The following is a 17,713-nucleotide window of genomic DNA, read 5'->3' as shown; positions in this document are numbered from 1 at the left end:
CCCTCCTGTTTTCAGGAGGGGAGGGGGGTTTTAGTTTTTTGTTTTTTTTTCTGATCACGTGAGCGGGAGTAAGCAGCAATGATAGGGCGATGGTTCTTCATTGTCCGGGTGGGTAAAAAGATGAATGAAAGTATTCTATAAAAAAGTGATTGAAACGTATTGATACGTGATCCGCACCCGACGTTTGATTAATTGATAACGTATTGATACGCGATCCGCGTTGGGAGTGTTAAGATCTTATGTAATGCCTGTTCTTGTCCTATTAAAAGAACCGTTGTCACGTATGACAAGGATGTGCTCAGTTACAATACTAGATGTTCAGGCCAATAAAATCGAGAAGCCAGGGGGGAAAAGAAGGATAATTGTTTATATTGTATTAATCAGGGTTTCTTGTTCTAATTCAGATTCCATGGCAGATTCAATGGCACCAACTTCACATTTCCAGTTCATTTATATGATGTGGGAGAAATAGTTTGTCAAATATCTTCAACTGGAGTCTGACAGTCAACCGCAAAGTTCACACCCTTTCACCCTTATAAAATGTACATTTCGAAGAGCACAAATGGCCTAATTCAGAAAATAGTCTTCTCTGGGTAAATTCCACTCAGTAAAAGTGTGCTAATCAGGGAGAAAGAAGCCACAATGGTAAGTATGGAGCGCAATGCTTTGAACCAACTGGGGTACGTTGGCAGCAGAGAGAGGTCGTAGTGTAAGCTAATTCCAAGTCCCATGATTACGGTGATGATTGCTGGACTGATACTGTCACTGAGCAGCATAGCCACCCAGGCCAGCAGTGGAGGAACCACGCTATTGGCCAAGTTAATCCAATCAGGTTTCGCTGGGCTGCCCTCTGGAAGCGCAAATCCCCAGCGTGCTCCGCCCAGGAAGGAAAGGATGGACGCTCCATACGCTACCTGTGCGTAAGCCAACTGCGGGAGGTAGATCTCCGTCGAGGCCATTATTAGAGGAGCGGCGATGAAGGGGATGAGCCCAGCGAGCCCCAGATACATTGCTGGTTTGGGGCTCTTCCAGATGTCCCTCATGTCATAACGCAGAAGATCAAGCTCTCTGGGCGGAGGCTCTGGCTGCTGCCGTTTCTTCCACCACACTGCGGAAGTGTGGAAAGGCTGTGTCCTCACTGAACCAGGAGCAGCATGAGTCTGGATGCTCTGGAAGAGTGAAGGCCTCACTGAACCAGGAGCAGCACGAGTCTGGATGCTCTGGAAGGGTGAAGGCCTCAATAAACTGATAAGAGCCAAACTATGAGTCTTTAAACCAGCATCATTAATCCTAGAGGGAAGTTTGGCTGATGAAGCCCAACAGAGCGCCAGGGAACTAGATACACCATCAGGAATTCTTTCCAAGGCAGGTATCCAGGACATTTGTTGAGGACTGGCCCTCCATACCTAAACACACACACACACACACACACACACACACACACACACACACACACACACACACACTTAATTAATGACTTGACAGGTAACATCTTTACAAAAGATATTCTGAAAATGTACATTTTGTTGCCTAAGATTAAACATGCCCTAGAATGATCCAAGCATTTAACTGAGCTAAACACACGTACCTTGGGAGCAGTCAAAGCATTTCTTCTAACTATAGCAGAAAGCATTTTATCTGTGGAAACAGGTAAACACGTACATGTCACATTCAGGGGTTGACACTAAGGTCTCAGAGGCACTTGCCCGTCGGGCAAGTACAGGTCATGTTCTTCTAACTTCTACTTGCCCAAAGGTCATGCCCACTCCAGTAGCCTCGGAAACCCAGACGTTTAAGTAAATCATCCATTATAAAATGACAGGCAACATTTTAATTGCAGTTTAATTTAACAGTGTTTTTATTTTACTTAAAAAAACGTCATACCTCAGTGTGTATGCCATTGCCAAATACATAACTACTACTAGCTATGTATGGGTTCACATCACACTTTTACATTTTAAGTGTAGCAACAGTGAAAACAGCATATTATAGGTAAACAGTGCTCTTATTATACATTATACAGACCAAAAGACGTGTGTGTGTGTGTGTGTGTGTGTGTGTGTGTGTGTGTGTGTGTGTGTGTGTGTGTGTGTGTGTGCATCCCCTCTCAAACAAGCATTTGCCCCATCGGGCAACCTGCACGCAAACTCTACCTGCCCAAAGTTTTATTGACCTGCCAGGAGCAGGTGGGCAAGTGGGCAACCCTTTAGTGTTAAGTTGACTGTGAACCCCTGTGTCACATTAACTATTTCCAATTCCATCTCATCAAAGTGCATACATACGTCATGACCCTATCAAGACAGAGGCACATATGAGTCATGACAGGACTCAAACCCTAATTCCGCAGCCGCACCACAGTATAATTCCCAAGCATATTTTATCCTAGCCCTGGTCCAGTGCGTTAGCGAGTCTCTCTAACGCACCGGACCAGGGCAACTCTTATCCGGCAAGGATCCCATATATGATATATCTATGTTGTTTTATCTAGAAGCAACAAAGAAGGAGAAATATTTGCAACTTCAAGTCAGTGCTGCAGCACTGAAGAGACGGACTCGATCGGACGGAGATTACAGAAATAGTCTGCTAAAACAAACAAACACAAAGTGATATTCTGAATCTTACCTTACTTTCAAGTCACGTTGGACCACTCATAAAACGTGATCATTTGTAATTTTCTATTTTTCTTCAGGGTCAACCTGAAGCGGCACTGTTCTTTTGGCAAATCTAAGTGAGCAAATATAAGACTTCCGGTGGACGATCTCTTCAAAATAAGAGTACCCTCTAGAGTATTGAAAAAAAGATTAATTTGCACATTAAAACTATAAATTAAGCATTTAAACGATGCTATAGGACACACATTATGTTTCTGTGTAAAAATAAGTAATAAGTAATGTTTCTGTGTAAAGAAGCTAGGATACCGTCTGTAACTGTAAACGTGTACGCAATGAATGTCATCCGGGGCGGGCTCGGAACTTTAATCTTGAAGGAACGTTCCACATAGAGCCCCAATTCCTTTAGCAGTATAATACCACTGCTGTACTATGTTACAATTTACAAACTGGTAATACAGTAAGTATTCAATCAAACATGTAGTTTATTTTGTAGCTACTGCTACTCATAGTGAATAGTGAATAGTGACATAGTGAATCATGGACTTGTTAATGCGCATATCGCTTTGCTACTGTAAAGTGTAAACAACACAGCATACGACACACGTCTCAAATCAAAGTTACATTTTATTTAGAGTTGAGTAGACTTGGACATGCAAATGAACCTTCAGATCTTTCTCCAAAAACAGTTTTACTTGTTTGCTTTAAATGAAAATGATAAGAGATACTGTAATAGTTTACTTGGCTGTTTGTTTGGCACTGTCTGTGAGTCAGTGAATCTATTGTAAATATTGAGCAAAATGCATTCAACGAACTGTTGTGAATACTACTGGTGTAGTATCCACAAATGTCCACGAGGGGGCAGTAATGCAACACTAGTACATACTAACTTGGGCGGTCAGACCTTATAGGCCTATAACTCTGGCCTGGGTCAGACTCAAGAGATGCTCGGCCATAGCCGTCTTCACAAATGTGATGAGATGATCACATTTGGGCAAGTGGCTATGGCCGAATTTAGCACAAGGGGTGTTTTTCATGCAAAAATAATGCTTGGAATGGGTTCAGAATCAGAATAACCCATAGTTTGTCACATGCTAGTGCTACTTAAAGCCTAATTCAATTACCCCAAACCAGACCATATCATTAAATATACAATGTCAGATACAGTGAATTGATGTGTACAATCTAAAATTGTATTACTACATACATATGAGAAAACATATAAATCTTTGCTAACTGCAACAGACATATTTGGACAGAAGAGATGCAGGAGGAATAAGTCCCATCTTCTAATTAACTTCAGGATAAATGGAAGACGAAATGTACAGTAGCTCCAGCCTTCCAACATGTGGTAGAAGGAATTGCTCAGGCTGCATCAGGACTCTAAAAGACACAAAATATGGACAGCTTTGAAAAATTACTTTCAAAATAGAAGTGATAACCGGCTATTTTCACAGAAAACAAATCCAAGGGTGTCATTGGATTATTTTAAGTGCATTTTGGATTACTTTACATCCCAAATGTATTAAAAATCAAGTGATAGATCATATTTAAATGTTCTTAATTATGTGTCACTATCTTCACTGATATTAAACACAGCCATCATTCAACATCATTCAAGGTGTGCCAAATACATTTTGTCATGATAAAAATAAAACCAAATCAACCTAAGCTTGGACATAATTTAAAGTAAATCTAAATTATACTGACCCCTGCACCGCAGCAGTCCCCACACAGGGCTCCCAGCAGGCCGTTTATCACCTGGACGGCACATAGCACCATCTGGCTCAAACCCATGACCAGCAGTACGGCGAACAAAGACAGATGCCAGGACACCACACCAACTGGTTCGACACACTTTGACCAAATGATGTGGTCAGATAGGTAGTTACTGGAAAAAGAGAGCAAGAAGACAGGATGGTTGGTGTTTCCCAACACAACAGCAACTATACACCAACATACTTATTGTTTGTCTTTAAATGTCTCGATGAATTGAATACACAGGACCTCAATGCAATTTGTACTTTTTTGGGTTATCCTTTTAGCACCTTTTGTATACATATGTACCACTGTACCCTTTTTTGCAAACTATTAATAAAGTATTCAATCAATCAATCAATCAATTCTTATTAACCATGTAAAGGGGAGGCCCGGGTCGGCCTAGCAGTCCAGGCACCCAGGCTGGTAATCCAGCCTGACAGTGTGTCGCAGGTTCGAGTCCCGATCCCGACGACATTTGCTGCATGTCTTCCCCCCCATCTATCTCCCTGTTTCCTGTATATCTATCAATAAAGGCAAAAAGCCCCAAAAATATCTTAAACAATGTAAAGGGGAAATCAAATACAGATTTGAAAGGAGTTTTCTGACCCCCATAGAGGTAGAGGAAATTATCTTAGGTGGATCTGATGAGAGTGTCTTGCTCAGAGGCACTTTGACACAAAGTGGGTGGGCCAAGGATCTAACCAGCGAAATACCGATTCCCAGATGGCCTCTCTACGGACTCAGCTACGGCTGCTCTCACAAAAAAAAAAGAAAAAAGCTCTCACCTGTCAACGAAAGGGTAGATCCAGTCATCATGAGTGGTAGCATTAATGTTACACTTTGGTCCCTTGTTGATAGCCACGGCAGATATTATGACAGAGTAACCTGCCCCCAAAACACCCACACCTGCAAACAGTATGGAGCTCAGCATCTGGAGACAGAGACCAGCAGGGAAGTGGGTGGAATGGAAAGAACGGTAAAACACAAGAACAGAGAGCAAGGTTGAGAAAGTGACAGAGAGGAACACACAGATGAGGATCGAGGAAGAAACGGGAAGAAGATAACTTTTACTCATGAAAGTCAGTCAATTAAACAATCCTGCATTTGAACTCTTGAAGGACAACAAAAACAAGCCCAAAATGTCATATTTTACCAGTTGCACAGTGCACACACACACACACACACACACACACACACACACACACACACACACACACACACCATCTTAGTGGCTCTAGTCTGTGTCCCCTCTGACATGTGCTGAGATTATTTTGGCGATACCAACTCAGAGTGAGTGTAACTGAAAGACAGAGATGTCAGAGGGGACACAGACTAGAGCCACTAAAATGGTGTGTGTGTGTGTGTGTGTGTGTGTGTGTGTGTGTGTGTGTGTGTGTGTGTGTGTGTGTGTGTGTGTGTGTGTGTGTGTGTGTGTGTGTGTGTGTGTGTGTGTGTGTGTGTGTGTGTATGACGTGTGTGTGTGTGTGTGTGAGTGAGAGAGAGAGAGAGAGAGTTGATCAGTCATTACACTTACACCCATGCACACGCTCACACATACATTCCTGAGGTATTGATCCTTTTTTTTTAAATGTGTGTGCGCAGTACTAGTACAATAGCAGCTTTATGTGAGAGGGTCATGTGAAACATTGGAATTTCCTGTCATATCAACCACATTTCTTATCTAAAACATCTCAACTTGATTTGATTTTAAACAACGTAACAGATTATTTAGATAGATAAGTTGATTTGGTTGGGTTAGGATTTGGTTTGGATGTTACAGCTGTAACGCACCAGCAAATTTTATCGGTTAAATAAAAAAAATACATTTTGCTCACCGCAAATCTCCGCCCACAGCTTTCATTACCACAGCAACCACAGCAATCGTTGTTCTTCAGACCCAGGAAGACCAGAGCTGGGAAGATCATCTGACGCGCACGCACGCACGCATGCACACGTCCAAACACGCACGCACGCACGCACGCACGCACGCACGCACGCACGCACGCACGCACGCACGCACACACACACACACACACACACACACACACACACACACACACACACACACACACACACACACACACACACACACACACACACACACACACAGAAATACAATAGATACAATATATATTTAAGTATGTAGAAAGAAAAACCTAATAGGCCTACGATTTGTGTGAAAAAGTGAATTTCTACAAGGCAAGTTTCCTGTCAGTGTGGTAGCCTACTCACCAGAACACCAGATCCCAAAAGTCCACCAAAGTACCACACCTCGTCTGTGATGTGTTCACTGTCCACAGTGTGTCCCGCAGGGAAGAACAGCAAGATGTTACACAGCACGCACACCATGGCCAGCGGCATCAGACTGATCCCCAAGCATTTCGCAAAACCACCTGAGCACATCCTGTCACAAGGCTGTCACCTAACAGTAAGGCTAGCACTTCTACGGGCTGTGACACTTATAACTAAGATCTATTAGACGTTTGTTGGTATAGACTCAAATCTCCTCTCTTCTGGTCTTCTAAGACACTTTTCTAATTAAACGTTGTTAATTCTGCTCCACAGCATGGACTGAACACTACTGCACAACATCCAGTTCATCAAGAGGCCAGACACTGATGCCACGACTGTTGGTTTGGCGCTCTGTATGTACGCTTGTACCTCTCTCTACACCTGTAGTCTCTTGTCTCTTGTTCAAACTTTGTCAAAGCTAGCAGTTTCTCTCCAGCCAATCTGCACCTGTCTCTATACTTCTTACAATAAAAGTGCAATTAATCGTATCCTGTGTTAAATGCCCCTGTCCTCTTGCAGGCCTATCCTGTGTCTACCTCAATGGTCCTGCATGCAGCTGAGTTAGTTTTAGTAGGGATGAGGTTTTATAGACACCTGTTGGGTGTAGATATGATGTCACCATTTCACAGACATGAACAGCCACCTTGGATATGGCATGATCACAGTCTCTCTCTCTCGCACTCGCGCTCGCGCACGCACACACACACACACACACACACACACACACACACACACACACACACACACACACACACACACACACACATACAATAGTTAATGTTTTACCATGTGTTTAGTAGAGACAGGTGTGTATCCATGCTTCTGAATCAATAACTTCAACTAGTGGGACTATAGGTGCTCAGAGAGAATTTACAGGAAATTCACTGGTATTCCTCATGGCTTGCACCTTGTTTGGGGTGCACCCTGAAAGAATGCGTAAGCAGACACACGGTGCCTTTATAATGTTTCAAGCCTGTTGAATTAAAGGCCCTTTACTTATCAAACCCTTTTTATACCCTTTGGTCAAAAATGTTCCATTCTCAATTCTCCTGATTGTTTTAGTTGGTTACTAGTTGGATTTATAGATTACATCATATTAGCCATCATATAATTTACAGTGTGTAACCGCATGTGCCTATCCTGGGCATGTCATGAACATTTATCGAAAATAGGCAAACATTTTGTGATCTGGTACGATTGGCTTTACTTGAAGATATTTGGTGTGGAGGGAAACGTGGAGGGCCCAAGGTTCAGTGGTGTAAAAAGTACTCAAATGTTTTACTTAAGTAAAAGTATCAATACTGCAGTGTAGAAGTAGGCCTACTCTGTTACAAATAAATGTCCGGTATTAATGTCCGGTACTTATTGTAAGTCGCTTTGGATAAAAGCGTCTGCTAAATGACTGTAATGTAATGTAATGTAAAAGTGTACTTGTCTTGGGTACAAAAAGTATTGATGATATCAATAGCCAAAAGTAGTCATTATGCAGAATGTCCCATTTCAAGTTTTAAATGGCCGAAATGTAGGATATATTGGGCTGAAGTGCATGGTTAATGTATGTTTTGTAATAATCAAAATCTACAAAGTAACTATAGGCCTAACTAAGTTTTCAAATAATTGCAAAAGTAGGCTACAATATTTGCCTCTGAAATGTAGTGGAGTAGAAGTAAAAGTAGGCCTAGACATTTTGAAATAGCCTACTAGTTACTTTACTTTAAATATTGATTTGCATCTGAGATGTAGAGTGATGTATTTATTCTCTCCTTACTGCATTACTGTATTGCACATTTGAACTTCTGGCTAGACGCCACACCACACTTCATTTCATTGTCAAAGTACTGTGCAGTGACAATAAATTGAATCTGATCTGAGTAGAAAATTATTGTAGCCTATTATTACTACAGCAATAACACTATTATTATGAAAATTAATGCCCGGCCCTACCTGGGCCCTCATCAAAACCTGTACACTGTTCTGACATTCCATGTTGATCTGACATCATCATCATTTGATTGATTGATTGATTCATGAATGTATTAACAGATTGGAGACTTAGATTGGAGAATTACAGTACATTTCAAGCACAACTCAATACAAAACTGTTAACTGTGGACGACATTTACACTTGTTTACAATAGGGCCAACCATGTTCAATTCATCATAACAATTAGAGACGTACAAATATACTCTTCTATAGGCCTATAGCTAAAAACAGGAAATTATCATAGAGGTAAAAAAGGGAAAAAAAACAACATATACAGGGGAAAAACGGGTGGGTGGGGGATTCAAGTTTTTCTGGGGCCAGTTTCGAATTGCAGCCGTCTGTAGGTGCCCTTTGAGAGCAGTCAAGGGATTCACATGTCTTAAAGGGATAGTTCAGATTTTTTGAACTTAAGTTGTATGAAATACTTGCCATTAATATAGTGGTTGCAACTGTATTAATTGATTGCCCGAGTCCTGTGGTGGGAGTTCTGCTCTGGTTTTGGTGAAATATCAAGTAGTTCCGGTCATTTTGTGGGGGGCACTGGGGGCCACGCAGTAAAAGTAAATGAATCCACAAAACTAACGTAATTTGTATTGTTGACCTATTTCTAAAATATTAGTGCAACTTCCGTTCTTTTTTTACCCCTCTATCACACAGAACTATGTTTTTTGTGTCCATATCACTACGCCCAAAAAATAGTTCCATGTGATAGAGGGGTCAAAGTTGAACGAAAGTCGCGCTAATATTTTAGAAATAGGTCAACAATACAAATTACGTTCGTTTTGTGGATTCATTTACTTTTACTGCGTGGCCCCAGTGCCCCCCACAAAATGACCGGAACTACTTAATATTGACCAAAACCAGAGCAGAACTCCCACCATGGGACTCGGGCAATCAATTAATACAGTTGCAACCACTATATTAATGGCAAGTATTTCATACAACTTAAGTTAAAAAAATCTGAACTATCCCTTTAATGACTGTGGGTAGAGCATTCCACATTTTGGTGGCATAGGAGGGAAAATAATATAGTCCCTTGTTTGTGCCGAATCTGGGTTGCACATGGTTTGTTGCACTCCCTCTGGTGTTATGGGTGTGGACTTCATTGACATTAAGGAAGTATTTAGACAGGTACATGGGTATCTTGGTGATCTTGTGGACCAGACCCATTGCAAGATGCTGTACTCTGTCGTCAACTCTAAGCCATTCCAGTCTGTCAAAATGGGCAGGGGTGAGGTGGGTCCGAGGAGTGAGGCCAAGTAGTAACCTGACCAGGTTGTTTTGGGAAGTCTGGAGCCTTGTTTTATCAAACCCTATACACTCAAGACATTTCCAGTACAGAATTCATTCCTGATCTGACCCCCCATGCCAAAGCGCCAGCGCTCGCCCAGCAGTCTGCTGTCAATGAGGCGGATGTGAAGGGCGATCGGTCGCTTCTCGCCCTCAGGTGTCTTATTACTGGTTATGATTCATAACTATTTAATATAAAAAAATATTATTACTACAATGTAGTAGGACTATTTGTAAAATAATTCGTTTGTTGATCTCGTTGTGGCTCCTTATTATTATTTTTTATATAGAAGCATTGTTTTGCCTTTGTTTTTTTATCGTGACGTCACAACAATGCGACAATATACCGGACGGCGGCGGTCTCTCCTCGTCGCAGCCTACACACGTATGCAGGGGTTGTCGTGTTGTTGTTGTTGCCAGTCAAATAGTTATGGTCGATCATGCCAGTCTTGCCAGAGGACTCCTTTCAATGGCTCTGGTTGTTGCAGCCAACTCTATGGTCCACAGCGAAAACAACGTACGAGACGAGCATTGCAATTAAGTCCCAAAGTTCTCGTGGAAACAGAAACAGCGTGCCGTAACTGCCGTTTCCAGACCATGCATACATAGCACCTAAAACAATGGAAATGATGTTTTCCTCCCTGCTTCGATATGGTATTGATAACCGGGAAGAGATCCCCAATTCCCCATTGATTCCCAAGCAGTCGCATGCAGCAGCAGGCAGCTTCGACTCTCGAGGAGGGTAGTAGGCTAGCTCCTTTCGGAACCCTACGTTAAAGTTTCTGACATTTTGATGACTTTGGGGTCCAAAGGAGCTCAACCCGGGGGGTCCGGAGACGGGCTAGTAGTAGGCTAAAGTAACTCGACCAGGCTTCAGCGGGGTTGACTTTAATGATTTACCTCTTATAGAAGGATGGACTTTGAACACGCTATTAGAACGGAGTTTCATAATTTCATTGATAAAAAGGTCTATATAGGCACGGGGTTTAGTGGTATAGTAGTCTCATCTGGGCTGCAGTGGGGACATATAATGGATGCAGAGTTGATGTTCTCCTCTCACCGTTCACCTGTTGTATGTTTACACGGCTGTGCGGCGTCCAGTCAGTCTCTGGCTACCAGCATCGGACTGGGTGAGAGACACAGAGACACCGAAGTTTATAGAACTGACTATTTCTGACACAATTTGAATGTACAATTCTTGGTTGTGTAAGCTTTTGATTGATTCATTGATTGATTGAATATTGTATTAATAATTTGCAAAAAAGGTATAGCCTAGTACACTAGTACAGGTCAGGTACACAAAAAACCCAGGGCATATATTTCCATTGGTCCTGCATGTATTCAATTCATGAAGCTAGTTTTCCAAGTTGCAACATGTGGAGCTTGGTTTACACATTCCTATTTCCTTTATTCCCTTTTAATTGTTGATACATTATGTTGTTTTGACCGTTTGTCAATTAAGTATCTTTTGTTTTCTCAAATATTGTGTGTGTGTGTGTGTGTGTGTGTGTGTGTGTGTGTGTTGCGTGTGTGTGTGTGTGTGTGTGCGTGTGAGACAGACAGACAGACAGACAGACAGACAGACAGAGCGAGCCCTGAAACATGACTGTCGAGCGTCATGTGAACCATGGCTGACAGACACTGAGGGTACATTTTGTATATGGCCTTGTTGTCTGTCTTTACTATTAATTGTGAAGGGTTATGGAGGGACATGTGGGTAATGAATGGCTGCCTGAGTCTGACTTAAATCAGCTATGACACCCACCCCGCTGCAGACTAATGAGTTGTATACTGTACACTGTAAACAGTATGATAGTTGAATTTGTAACAAGGCTATGTACTAACACTGGCTGTATCTCTGTGTAAAGTTCATATCCTAGTAATGATTAACAGTGACTGATTAATATTCATTTTGTATTGTGTGTGTGTGATGTGTTGTGTGTGCTTGTGGCACAGACATCTTAAAGCGTGGAGGGAATGCAGCAGACGCAGCGATTGCCATAGCAGCAGCATTGTCTGTAACGGAGCCATTCAGCACCGGTCCAGGTGGAGATGCCTTCTGCCTGTTTTACAATGGAAACACTGGAGACATTACTGGAATCAATGGCAGGTAGAGAGTCTCTCTCTTTGTCTGTTCGTTCCTATCATATTGAGTCTGTTTCCAACAAAAGGTTTGCCTGGTCCATTGTTTGAAACTCTTTGTGCGTGTGTGCGTACAGTATGTGTGTGTGGCGTGCTTCAGTTACGCCACTTGCTTTTTGTCCAAACCCTCAGTACTCAGATAAAATGAATGTACACTCAATGACATTACAACTTCTATAGAGGATATGCACATGCATAATGTGAGTGGCAAAGTGAGCATATATATATGCAATCATATAGGACTTTTCTGTTTGGATGTAGGCCAGAAAGTAGTTTTTTGCCACTCAGTAGGCGTTCCCGCATAACTTCTAGGTATGATGATGATGTCACACACATACCCTCTATAGAGTGCCGAAGTCCTGACATCACTCGCTCATCCCCTGGTTCTGCCTGGTTAAGTAATTTCTCTATTGAGAATAACATGGGCTCATCTTAAAATCATTTCATATAAGCATTGTGGTCCAAAAATAAACAAGCTGTCTCTGCGATCTAAAATTGGGGGATGACTGGTCTAATTTATTTATTTATTTTCCACGATTGGTGCTGCAATGGCCATTCTGGCTGTAGTCTAGTCTACTGTACATGCAGTAACTAAACTACAGTTGCTCTCTCAGTCTCATCAAGGTGCACACCCCCCAAAAAAACATTTGTCCCCGCACTCTTTATGTCCTGACGGTGCCACTGTGCACATGCAAATATGAAACGACTAGACAGAAGGCATTCACATTTCTTTGCGTTATGGGGGATATTTAGGTTTTAAGCACATATAATCACTCTGAGGTGTGAGGTTCCATTATAATTAACTTGACCTGCATTAATATGGATTGAACCGACACTTTATGATGTGAGAACAACAGATCTGTATTCCCTTCCTAGAGTGGAATGGTGAGTGGAGTTAAATTGCTTGAGAGGGATTAAGCGGATCTCTCTATCTCTCTGACTTCCATTCTCACCTCAGTGGGCGTTCCCCTAGAGCCCAGACGCTGGACTTCCTGGAGGGGCGTGGTTACAGTGCTGAGGCCCCTCCCCCATCATACGATGCCTTAAACATCACAGTACCGGGAGCACCTGCATGCTGGTGTGATACTGTCCGACTGTTTGGTAGTCAGAAGGTATTGCAAGGTGTTTTATTTGTGTACCTTTTTGTATGTTTGTGTCCTTGTGTATGTACTATACAGAAGGTCTGTATTTAATGCAACATTCATGACAGCCTCACGGTAGCCACACATATAAATAACATTTGTAACATTTAATGTACACACTATATCTCAGTGACGGTGTACTGACTGATCTTAGTATGTTCACCTAAGAGTGTTAAGGAGCAAGGAAAAGTCTTGCCTCATCTTATTGTCTTAATATCCACGTTTACTGTCAAACTGACACACTTCCTGCTCATTCAGGCTTCCTATGAGGTCATTGTGTGTGTTTCCTCTTCCTGTTTCCCCAGCTCTCCCTGCAGGATGTGTTGAGTGGGGCGGTGGAGCTGGCAGAGGTGGGGTTTCCTGTGCACGAGGTGACGGCTCATCACTGGGCTCTGGGCGTTGCTGCCCTGCGGCGTGCTGGGAAGGAACTGGGCGGAGACCTGCTGATTAATGGTCAGGCACCAAATCATGGACAAGTATTCAGAAACCCTGCCCTGGCGCACACCCTGAAGGTAATCCTTGAAAGTCTAAAAACAAAACATGTCATGGCTCAAATGGAATGGTCAAAATGTATTCTCTGTTTAAAGGACCAATACTGGGAGCAGAATTCCGCCCCCTGACTTGTTGACTTCTTAGAACGTAACTGCTAGGAAGAGGCAAGGGGAGTTTATTTGTATTGCACATTTCAACAAGGCAACTTCCAGGGGGAAATGACATAATGATTAAATTGGGGAGAAAATGAACAGCTGATGATTAAAATAATCATTATAAGTGAGGGAATGGTCGTATGAGAGGACATAAAGAATGAGAAGCACCAGAGGGTGCCTGGTGGGACCTTCGGAGACGAGGAGAAGGAAGGGGAGGAACAAAAAAGGAAACCAGACCCAGGGCCAAAATACGGGTCCGGGGCCTGCTGAAATAGTGCTAAATCGGTGCAGAAATGCGTCGGCAGAACCCGTCACCCCGCTGTTGAAGCGAACATTTTCAGCAGCAGCAATCCCAAAACCTCCACCCCCCCACCTCCCGGATCCCACTGATGAAATTCCGTCTCGAGAGGCATCAAACTTTTTTCGTAGCCACAGGAGCCGTGAATGGTTAATCTGGCCCTGCTGGAGTGACACTCCTCTGTCCAGTGGTGTAGTCACTGTACTGTATGTTTGAATGTCGTCATAGTGATATTCAGAGCTATGCCCATTCTCTGCTTTCCTGTGTGTGTGTGTGCGCCTATGACCACCGCGTTTGTGTGCGTGCGTGCGGGCAGGCAGGCAGGCGCGCAGGATCATTATTTCTGTCACGATGTAGGTGAATGTGTGCTCCTATTGATCTGCCTAGTATTGATCGAGGCGCACCTTTACTTCACTGATACTAACAAGCTTAGGCATTAGTGCGTCCATACTCCTCCACCACCAACACACGTGCACACGCACGCACGCACGCACGCACGCACGCACGCACGCACGCACGCACGCACGCACGCACGCACGCACGCACGCACGCACGCACGCACGCACGCGCACACACACACACACACACACACACACACACACACACACACACACACACACACACACACACACACACACACTGTCCAGGAACAATGAAACAATAGTGGTGACCTTAGGCTTATATTGATGGAAGGTTTCCATTGCACCATAAGGCCATTCCTCAGGCATGACTCTACAGTCTCCCACCTACACACCCTCTTTGTCACCTGAATGTATTCCTTGGACAGATTTTTCACATTTCTGTGCCATCGCAGCATTCCAATACACTTTTACCTACCATGAAATCATTAAATCTCATCTTCCATATTGCCCTGGTTCTGTCGTCATATTTAGTAGCGGAGCAAACAAAATCTTACCGTAAATTCTACTTTTCAACAACGGTTGGTCTACTGGCGGAACAAGTCAATACTGGGCTGGAGGGAGGGGGGGAGAGCGCACGATCAGGCCCTGTGAACTTTGGCTAAAAGCTTGCGTTTAATCCTTGTGGGTTCTTGTTTACTAATCTTGGTTAAACTACAGCGCTTGCCGGCATCATAACAACTGTCATGGCAGTTGGCTACAACACAAATTGTCTTCCTCTTCCTCTTCAAAATAAGAGACACTTGTAATGATTTGTCAAGAGTCCCGGGCTTGGGAACGGCCATACCCCCAGCTCCCCCTGATGGCCCGCCCCTGGTTGGTCACATATTTGATCATATAGCTTTAATAATATATTCACCTGTCATCAAGGCTGTCATCAATTTCTCATTATAATTTAACAAAGAAAATGACGGGGAATGAGAATTGACTGCTGTTGTCCATCAATGTTAATGTGTTTATAAACCTGTATTAACAGGCAGACAAAATAAATGGGTAGAAAACCAAGACAGTTAACCACTAACCAGCCAACAAGAAAGACTTAACAGAAATACTGTACATATTATCAACTGCTGTGTCGTCTCCCCAGGAGCTGGGACAGCATGGTAAACCATGGCTGGTTCTACCTTGTACTGTGGATATATTGATTACCGGTAGTTGTTAATTTGGTGTCCGGGTAGCTCAGTCGGTAGAGCTCTCGCCTTTGGACCACAAGTTCATGGGTTCGATCCTGGGCACCGCCAACTCAGCGTATTACTGGCTGACACCGTCAATAAGCCACTTCCGACCTTCTTAATTTGTTTTCAACAGCCTTTTCCCCCAATTTAGTCATTCTGACAATTACCCAATTTCCTTTGTACTGTAGTGAGTTGTCGCTGCTGACCACTACTGGTTGCTTGATTTTCTATCGAGTATGTAGACAAGCACGTCTCTTCCAAAGTTCCGATACACGTGAAGTTTCTAAAGCGCTTATTTTCCCCTGCCGGTGAAGAGTTATATTGTGTGGAGAGAGACATGCTATTCTTCCAAAAGCAGCTTCGCACTGAGCAGACACAAATGCAGCGACATAGATTGTCCTTCTCACCCAGCTTCCCTAACCCAAACGAACTTGGAACAGCCAGCCAAGACGACCCCTAGTCTCCGCAGTGGTGGGCAGGAACATTACCCCCGTTGTTCCGCCTGAGTGCCAGTTTAGTTTGATTGATTGATAATCCACCAAACTTCCATGGGTGATAGCTTTTTGCACTATTGTTAATTTAATTAGTTGATGTGTGAATGTGTTGACAGGAGCTTGGTGAGCGTGGTAAGACAGCTTTCTACCAGGGCAGAGTGGCCCAGGCCATTGTTGATGTCATCGGCCAGAATGGAGGAGTCATGACACTGGACGATCTCAGAGGTCATGACAGTGAAATGATGACGCCCATCAGCGTAGAGTATAAGGTGAGGTCCTTAGCACAGACACACAGGAGCCACATTCCAATACTCTAACTTCCGCCTGCATTCGGCAAGAATACTAATGTGACTCATTGTCTCGTGGATTCAGGGCGTACGTCTGTGGGAGCCACCTCCTAACAGCCAGGGATTGGCTGCCCTCTTGATGCTCAACATCCTGGAGAATTTCCCGCTTAAAGGTAATAACAACATTTAAAAAAAAGATCTAAAGAATAACATCATGGGTCATCAAGAGTCAAGATAATGTGACAAAATATCGAGCCGTGTGTGTGTGTGTGTGTGTGTGTGTGTGTGTGTGTGTGTGTGTGTGTGTGTGTGTGTGTGTGTGTGTGTGTGTGTGTGTGTGTGTGTGTGTGTGTGTGTGTGTGTGTGTGTGTGTGTGTGTGTGTGTGTGTGTGTGTGTGTGTGTGCGCGCGCGCGCACACAAAGCTCTAGGCCACAACAGCTCTGATTACATCCATGTCCTGGTAGAAGCTATCCGTCTGGGAACCACAGACACGCGGCATCATCTCAGCGACCCAGATCATGTGAGCATCCCTCTGGAAAATCTATTGGACAAGGACTACAGCTGCCAACGAGCCAAGGGAATCAACATGGATAGGTGTGTGCGTGCGTGTGTGCGTGTGTGTGTGCGTGCGTGTGCGTTGACAGCAGATTGTCTCTGCTTGCTCAAGAAGGTAGAATAATTGACGCTTTTCTACCCTTTTACCTGTCTCCCTGCTGTGTCCGTGGATTTGCGTACCTACACTACAGGTCATCTGTCTGTAATGTGTATGTGGCTGTACTTGTGCGTTTGTGTGTGTTTTGGCAACAATGAGTTTATTCAGGCGCTATTACCGTAGACTTTGAACTGTTCTGGGGAGAAAAACAAACACACACAGACAAAACTATAAAACACTGTTGCTCTCACATGGAAGCTGACACACGCATGCGTTCATACTCTCAGTTCTGTTCTTGTTAAAAAAGTATAATCACTTTAGACAGATTTCTGGGCTTAAATGTCACCCCGTATTGCAATGCAGCACATACTGTACACACATTCATACACAAACCATTTTCTTGTGGAAGAGAACAACAACTAATCCCAGTCCAATCCAATGTTGCTTTTACAGTATTTTCAAACTGGTTCTTTGATTTATGACGGGTTTTGTACTTGACGAGTGGAGATTGGTTGTGTGC

At 43.4% G+C, this 17,713-nt stretch overlaps 3 protein-coding genes across 6 annotated transcripts in view; 1 reads left to right on the top strand and 2 right to left on the bottom strand.

Moving 5' to 3' along the window:
* Positions 1-348: 348 nt before the first annotated feature.
* LOC306926593 (transmembrane protein 69-like) lies at positions 349-2,735 on the bottom strand. 3 transcript variants are annotated; one of them, XM_079505943.1, is made up of 3 exons: positions 2,623-2,735; positions 1,589-1,638; positions 349-1,406 (listed from the first exon to the last, which is right to left on the bottom strand). In XM_079505943.1, exons 2-3 carry the CDS (start codon positions 1,631-1,633, stop codon positions 573-575), a joined length of 879 nt encoding a protein of 292 aa, XP_079362069.1. In that variant the 5' UTR covers positions 1,634-1,638; positions 2,623-2,735; the 3' UTR covers positions 349-572. The 3 variants fall into 3 exon arrangements, with proteins under 3 accessions (XP_079362069.1, XP_079362070.1, XP_079362071.1); XM_079505944.1 differs by having other exon boundaries at positions 2,628-2,729; XM_079505945.1 differs by lacking the exon at positions 1,589-1,638 and having other exon boundaries at positions 2,623-2,703.
* Positions 2,736-3,360: 625 nt separating this feature from the next.
* tm4sf4 (transmembrane 4 L six family member 4) lies at positions 3,361-6,773 on the bottom strand (the record flags this gene model as incomplete). Its single annotated transcript, XM_079506170.1, has 5 exons — positions 3,361-3,992; positions 4,320-4,500; positions 5,156-5,301; positions 6,206-6,295; positions 6,603-6,773. 5 exons carry the CDS (start codon positions 6,771-6,773, stop codon positions 3,975-3,977), a joined length of 606 nt encoding a protein of 201 aa, XP_079362296.1. The 3' UTR covers positions 3,361-3,974.
* A 3,604-nt stretch (positions 6,774-10,377) lies between these two features.
* LOC306927131 (glutathione hydrolase-like YwrD proenzyme) overlaps positions 10,378-17,713 on the top strand; it is a 33,594-nt gene continuing 26,258 nt past the window's right edge. For both annotated transcript variants that reach the window (XM_079506801.1, XM_079506802.1), the window contains exons 1-7: positions 10,378-11,066; positions 11,893-12,046; positions 13,037-13,190; positions 13,526-13,732; positions 16,370-16,522; positions 16,626-16,713; positions 16,964-17,135. In XM_079506801.1, the coding sequence (XP_079362927.1) occupies positions 10,850-11,066; positions 11,893-12,046; positions 13,037-13,190; positions 13,526-13,732; positions 16,370-16,522; positions 16,626-16,713; positions 16,964-17,135 (1,145 nt within the window). In that variant the 5' untranslated portion in view covers positions 10,378-10,849. The remainder of the gene's footprint in view (positions 11,067-11,892; positions 12,047-13,036; positions 13,191-13,525; positions 13,733-16,369; positions 16,523-16,625; positions 16,714-16,963; positions 17,136-17,713) is intronic.

This window comes from Electrona antarctica, assembly GCF_951216825.1.
Source record: "Electrona antarctica genome assembly, chromosome: 7".
Classification (NCBI taxonomy): Eukaryota; Metazoa; Chordata; class Actinopteri; order Myctophiformes; family Myctophidae; genus Electrona; species Electrona antarctica.
The sequence above is the reverse complement of the archived record's forward strand: the minus strand, read 5'-3'. Positions and strand labels throughout refer to the sequence as shown.

Coding starts and splice junctions, on each gene's coding strand:
- LOC306926593 (XM_079505943.1), bottom strand. CDS start 1,633: ATGCTTTCTGCTATAGTTAGAAGAAATGCTTTGACTGCTCCCAAG. Junction 1,407..1,588: donor ATGCTTTGACTGCTCCCAAG/GTACGTGTGTTT, acceptor GTGTGTGTTTAG/GTATGGAGGGCCAGTCCTCA.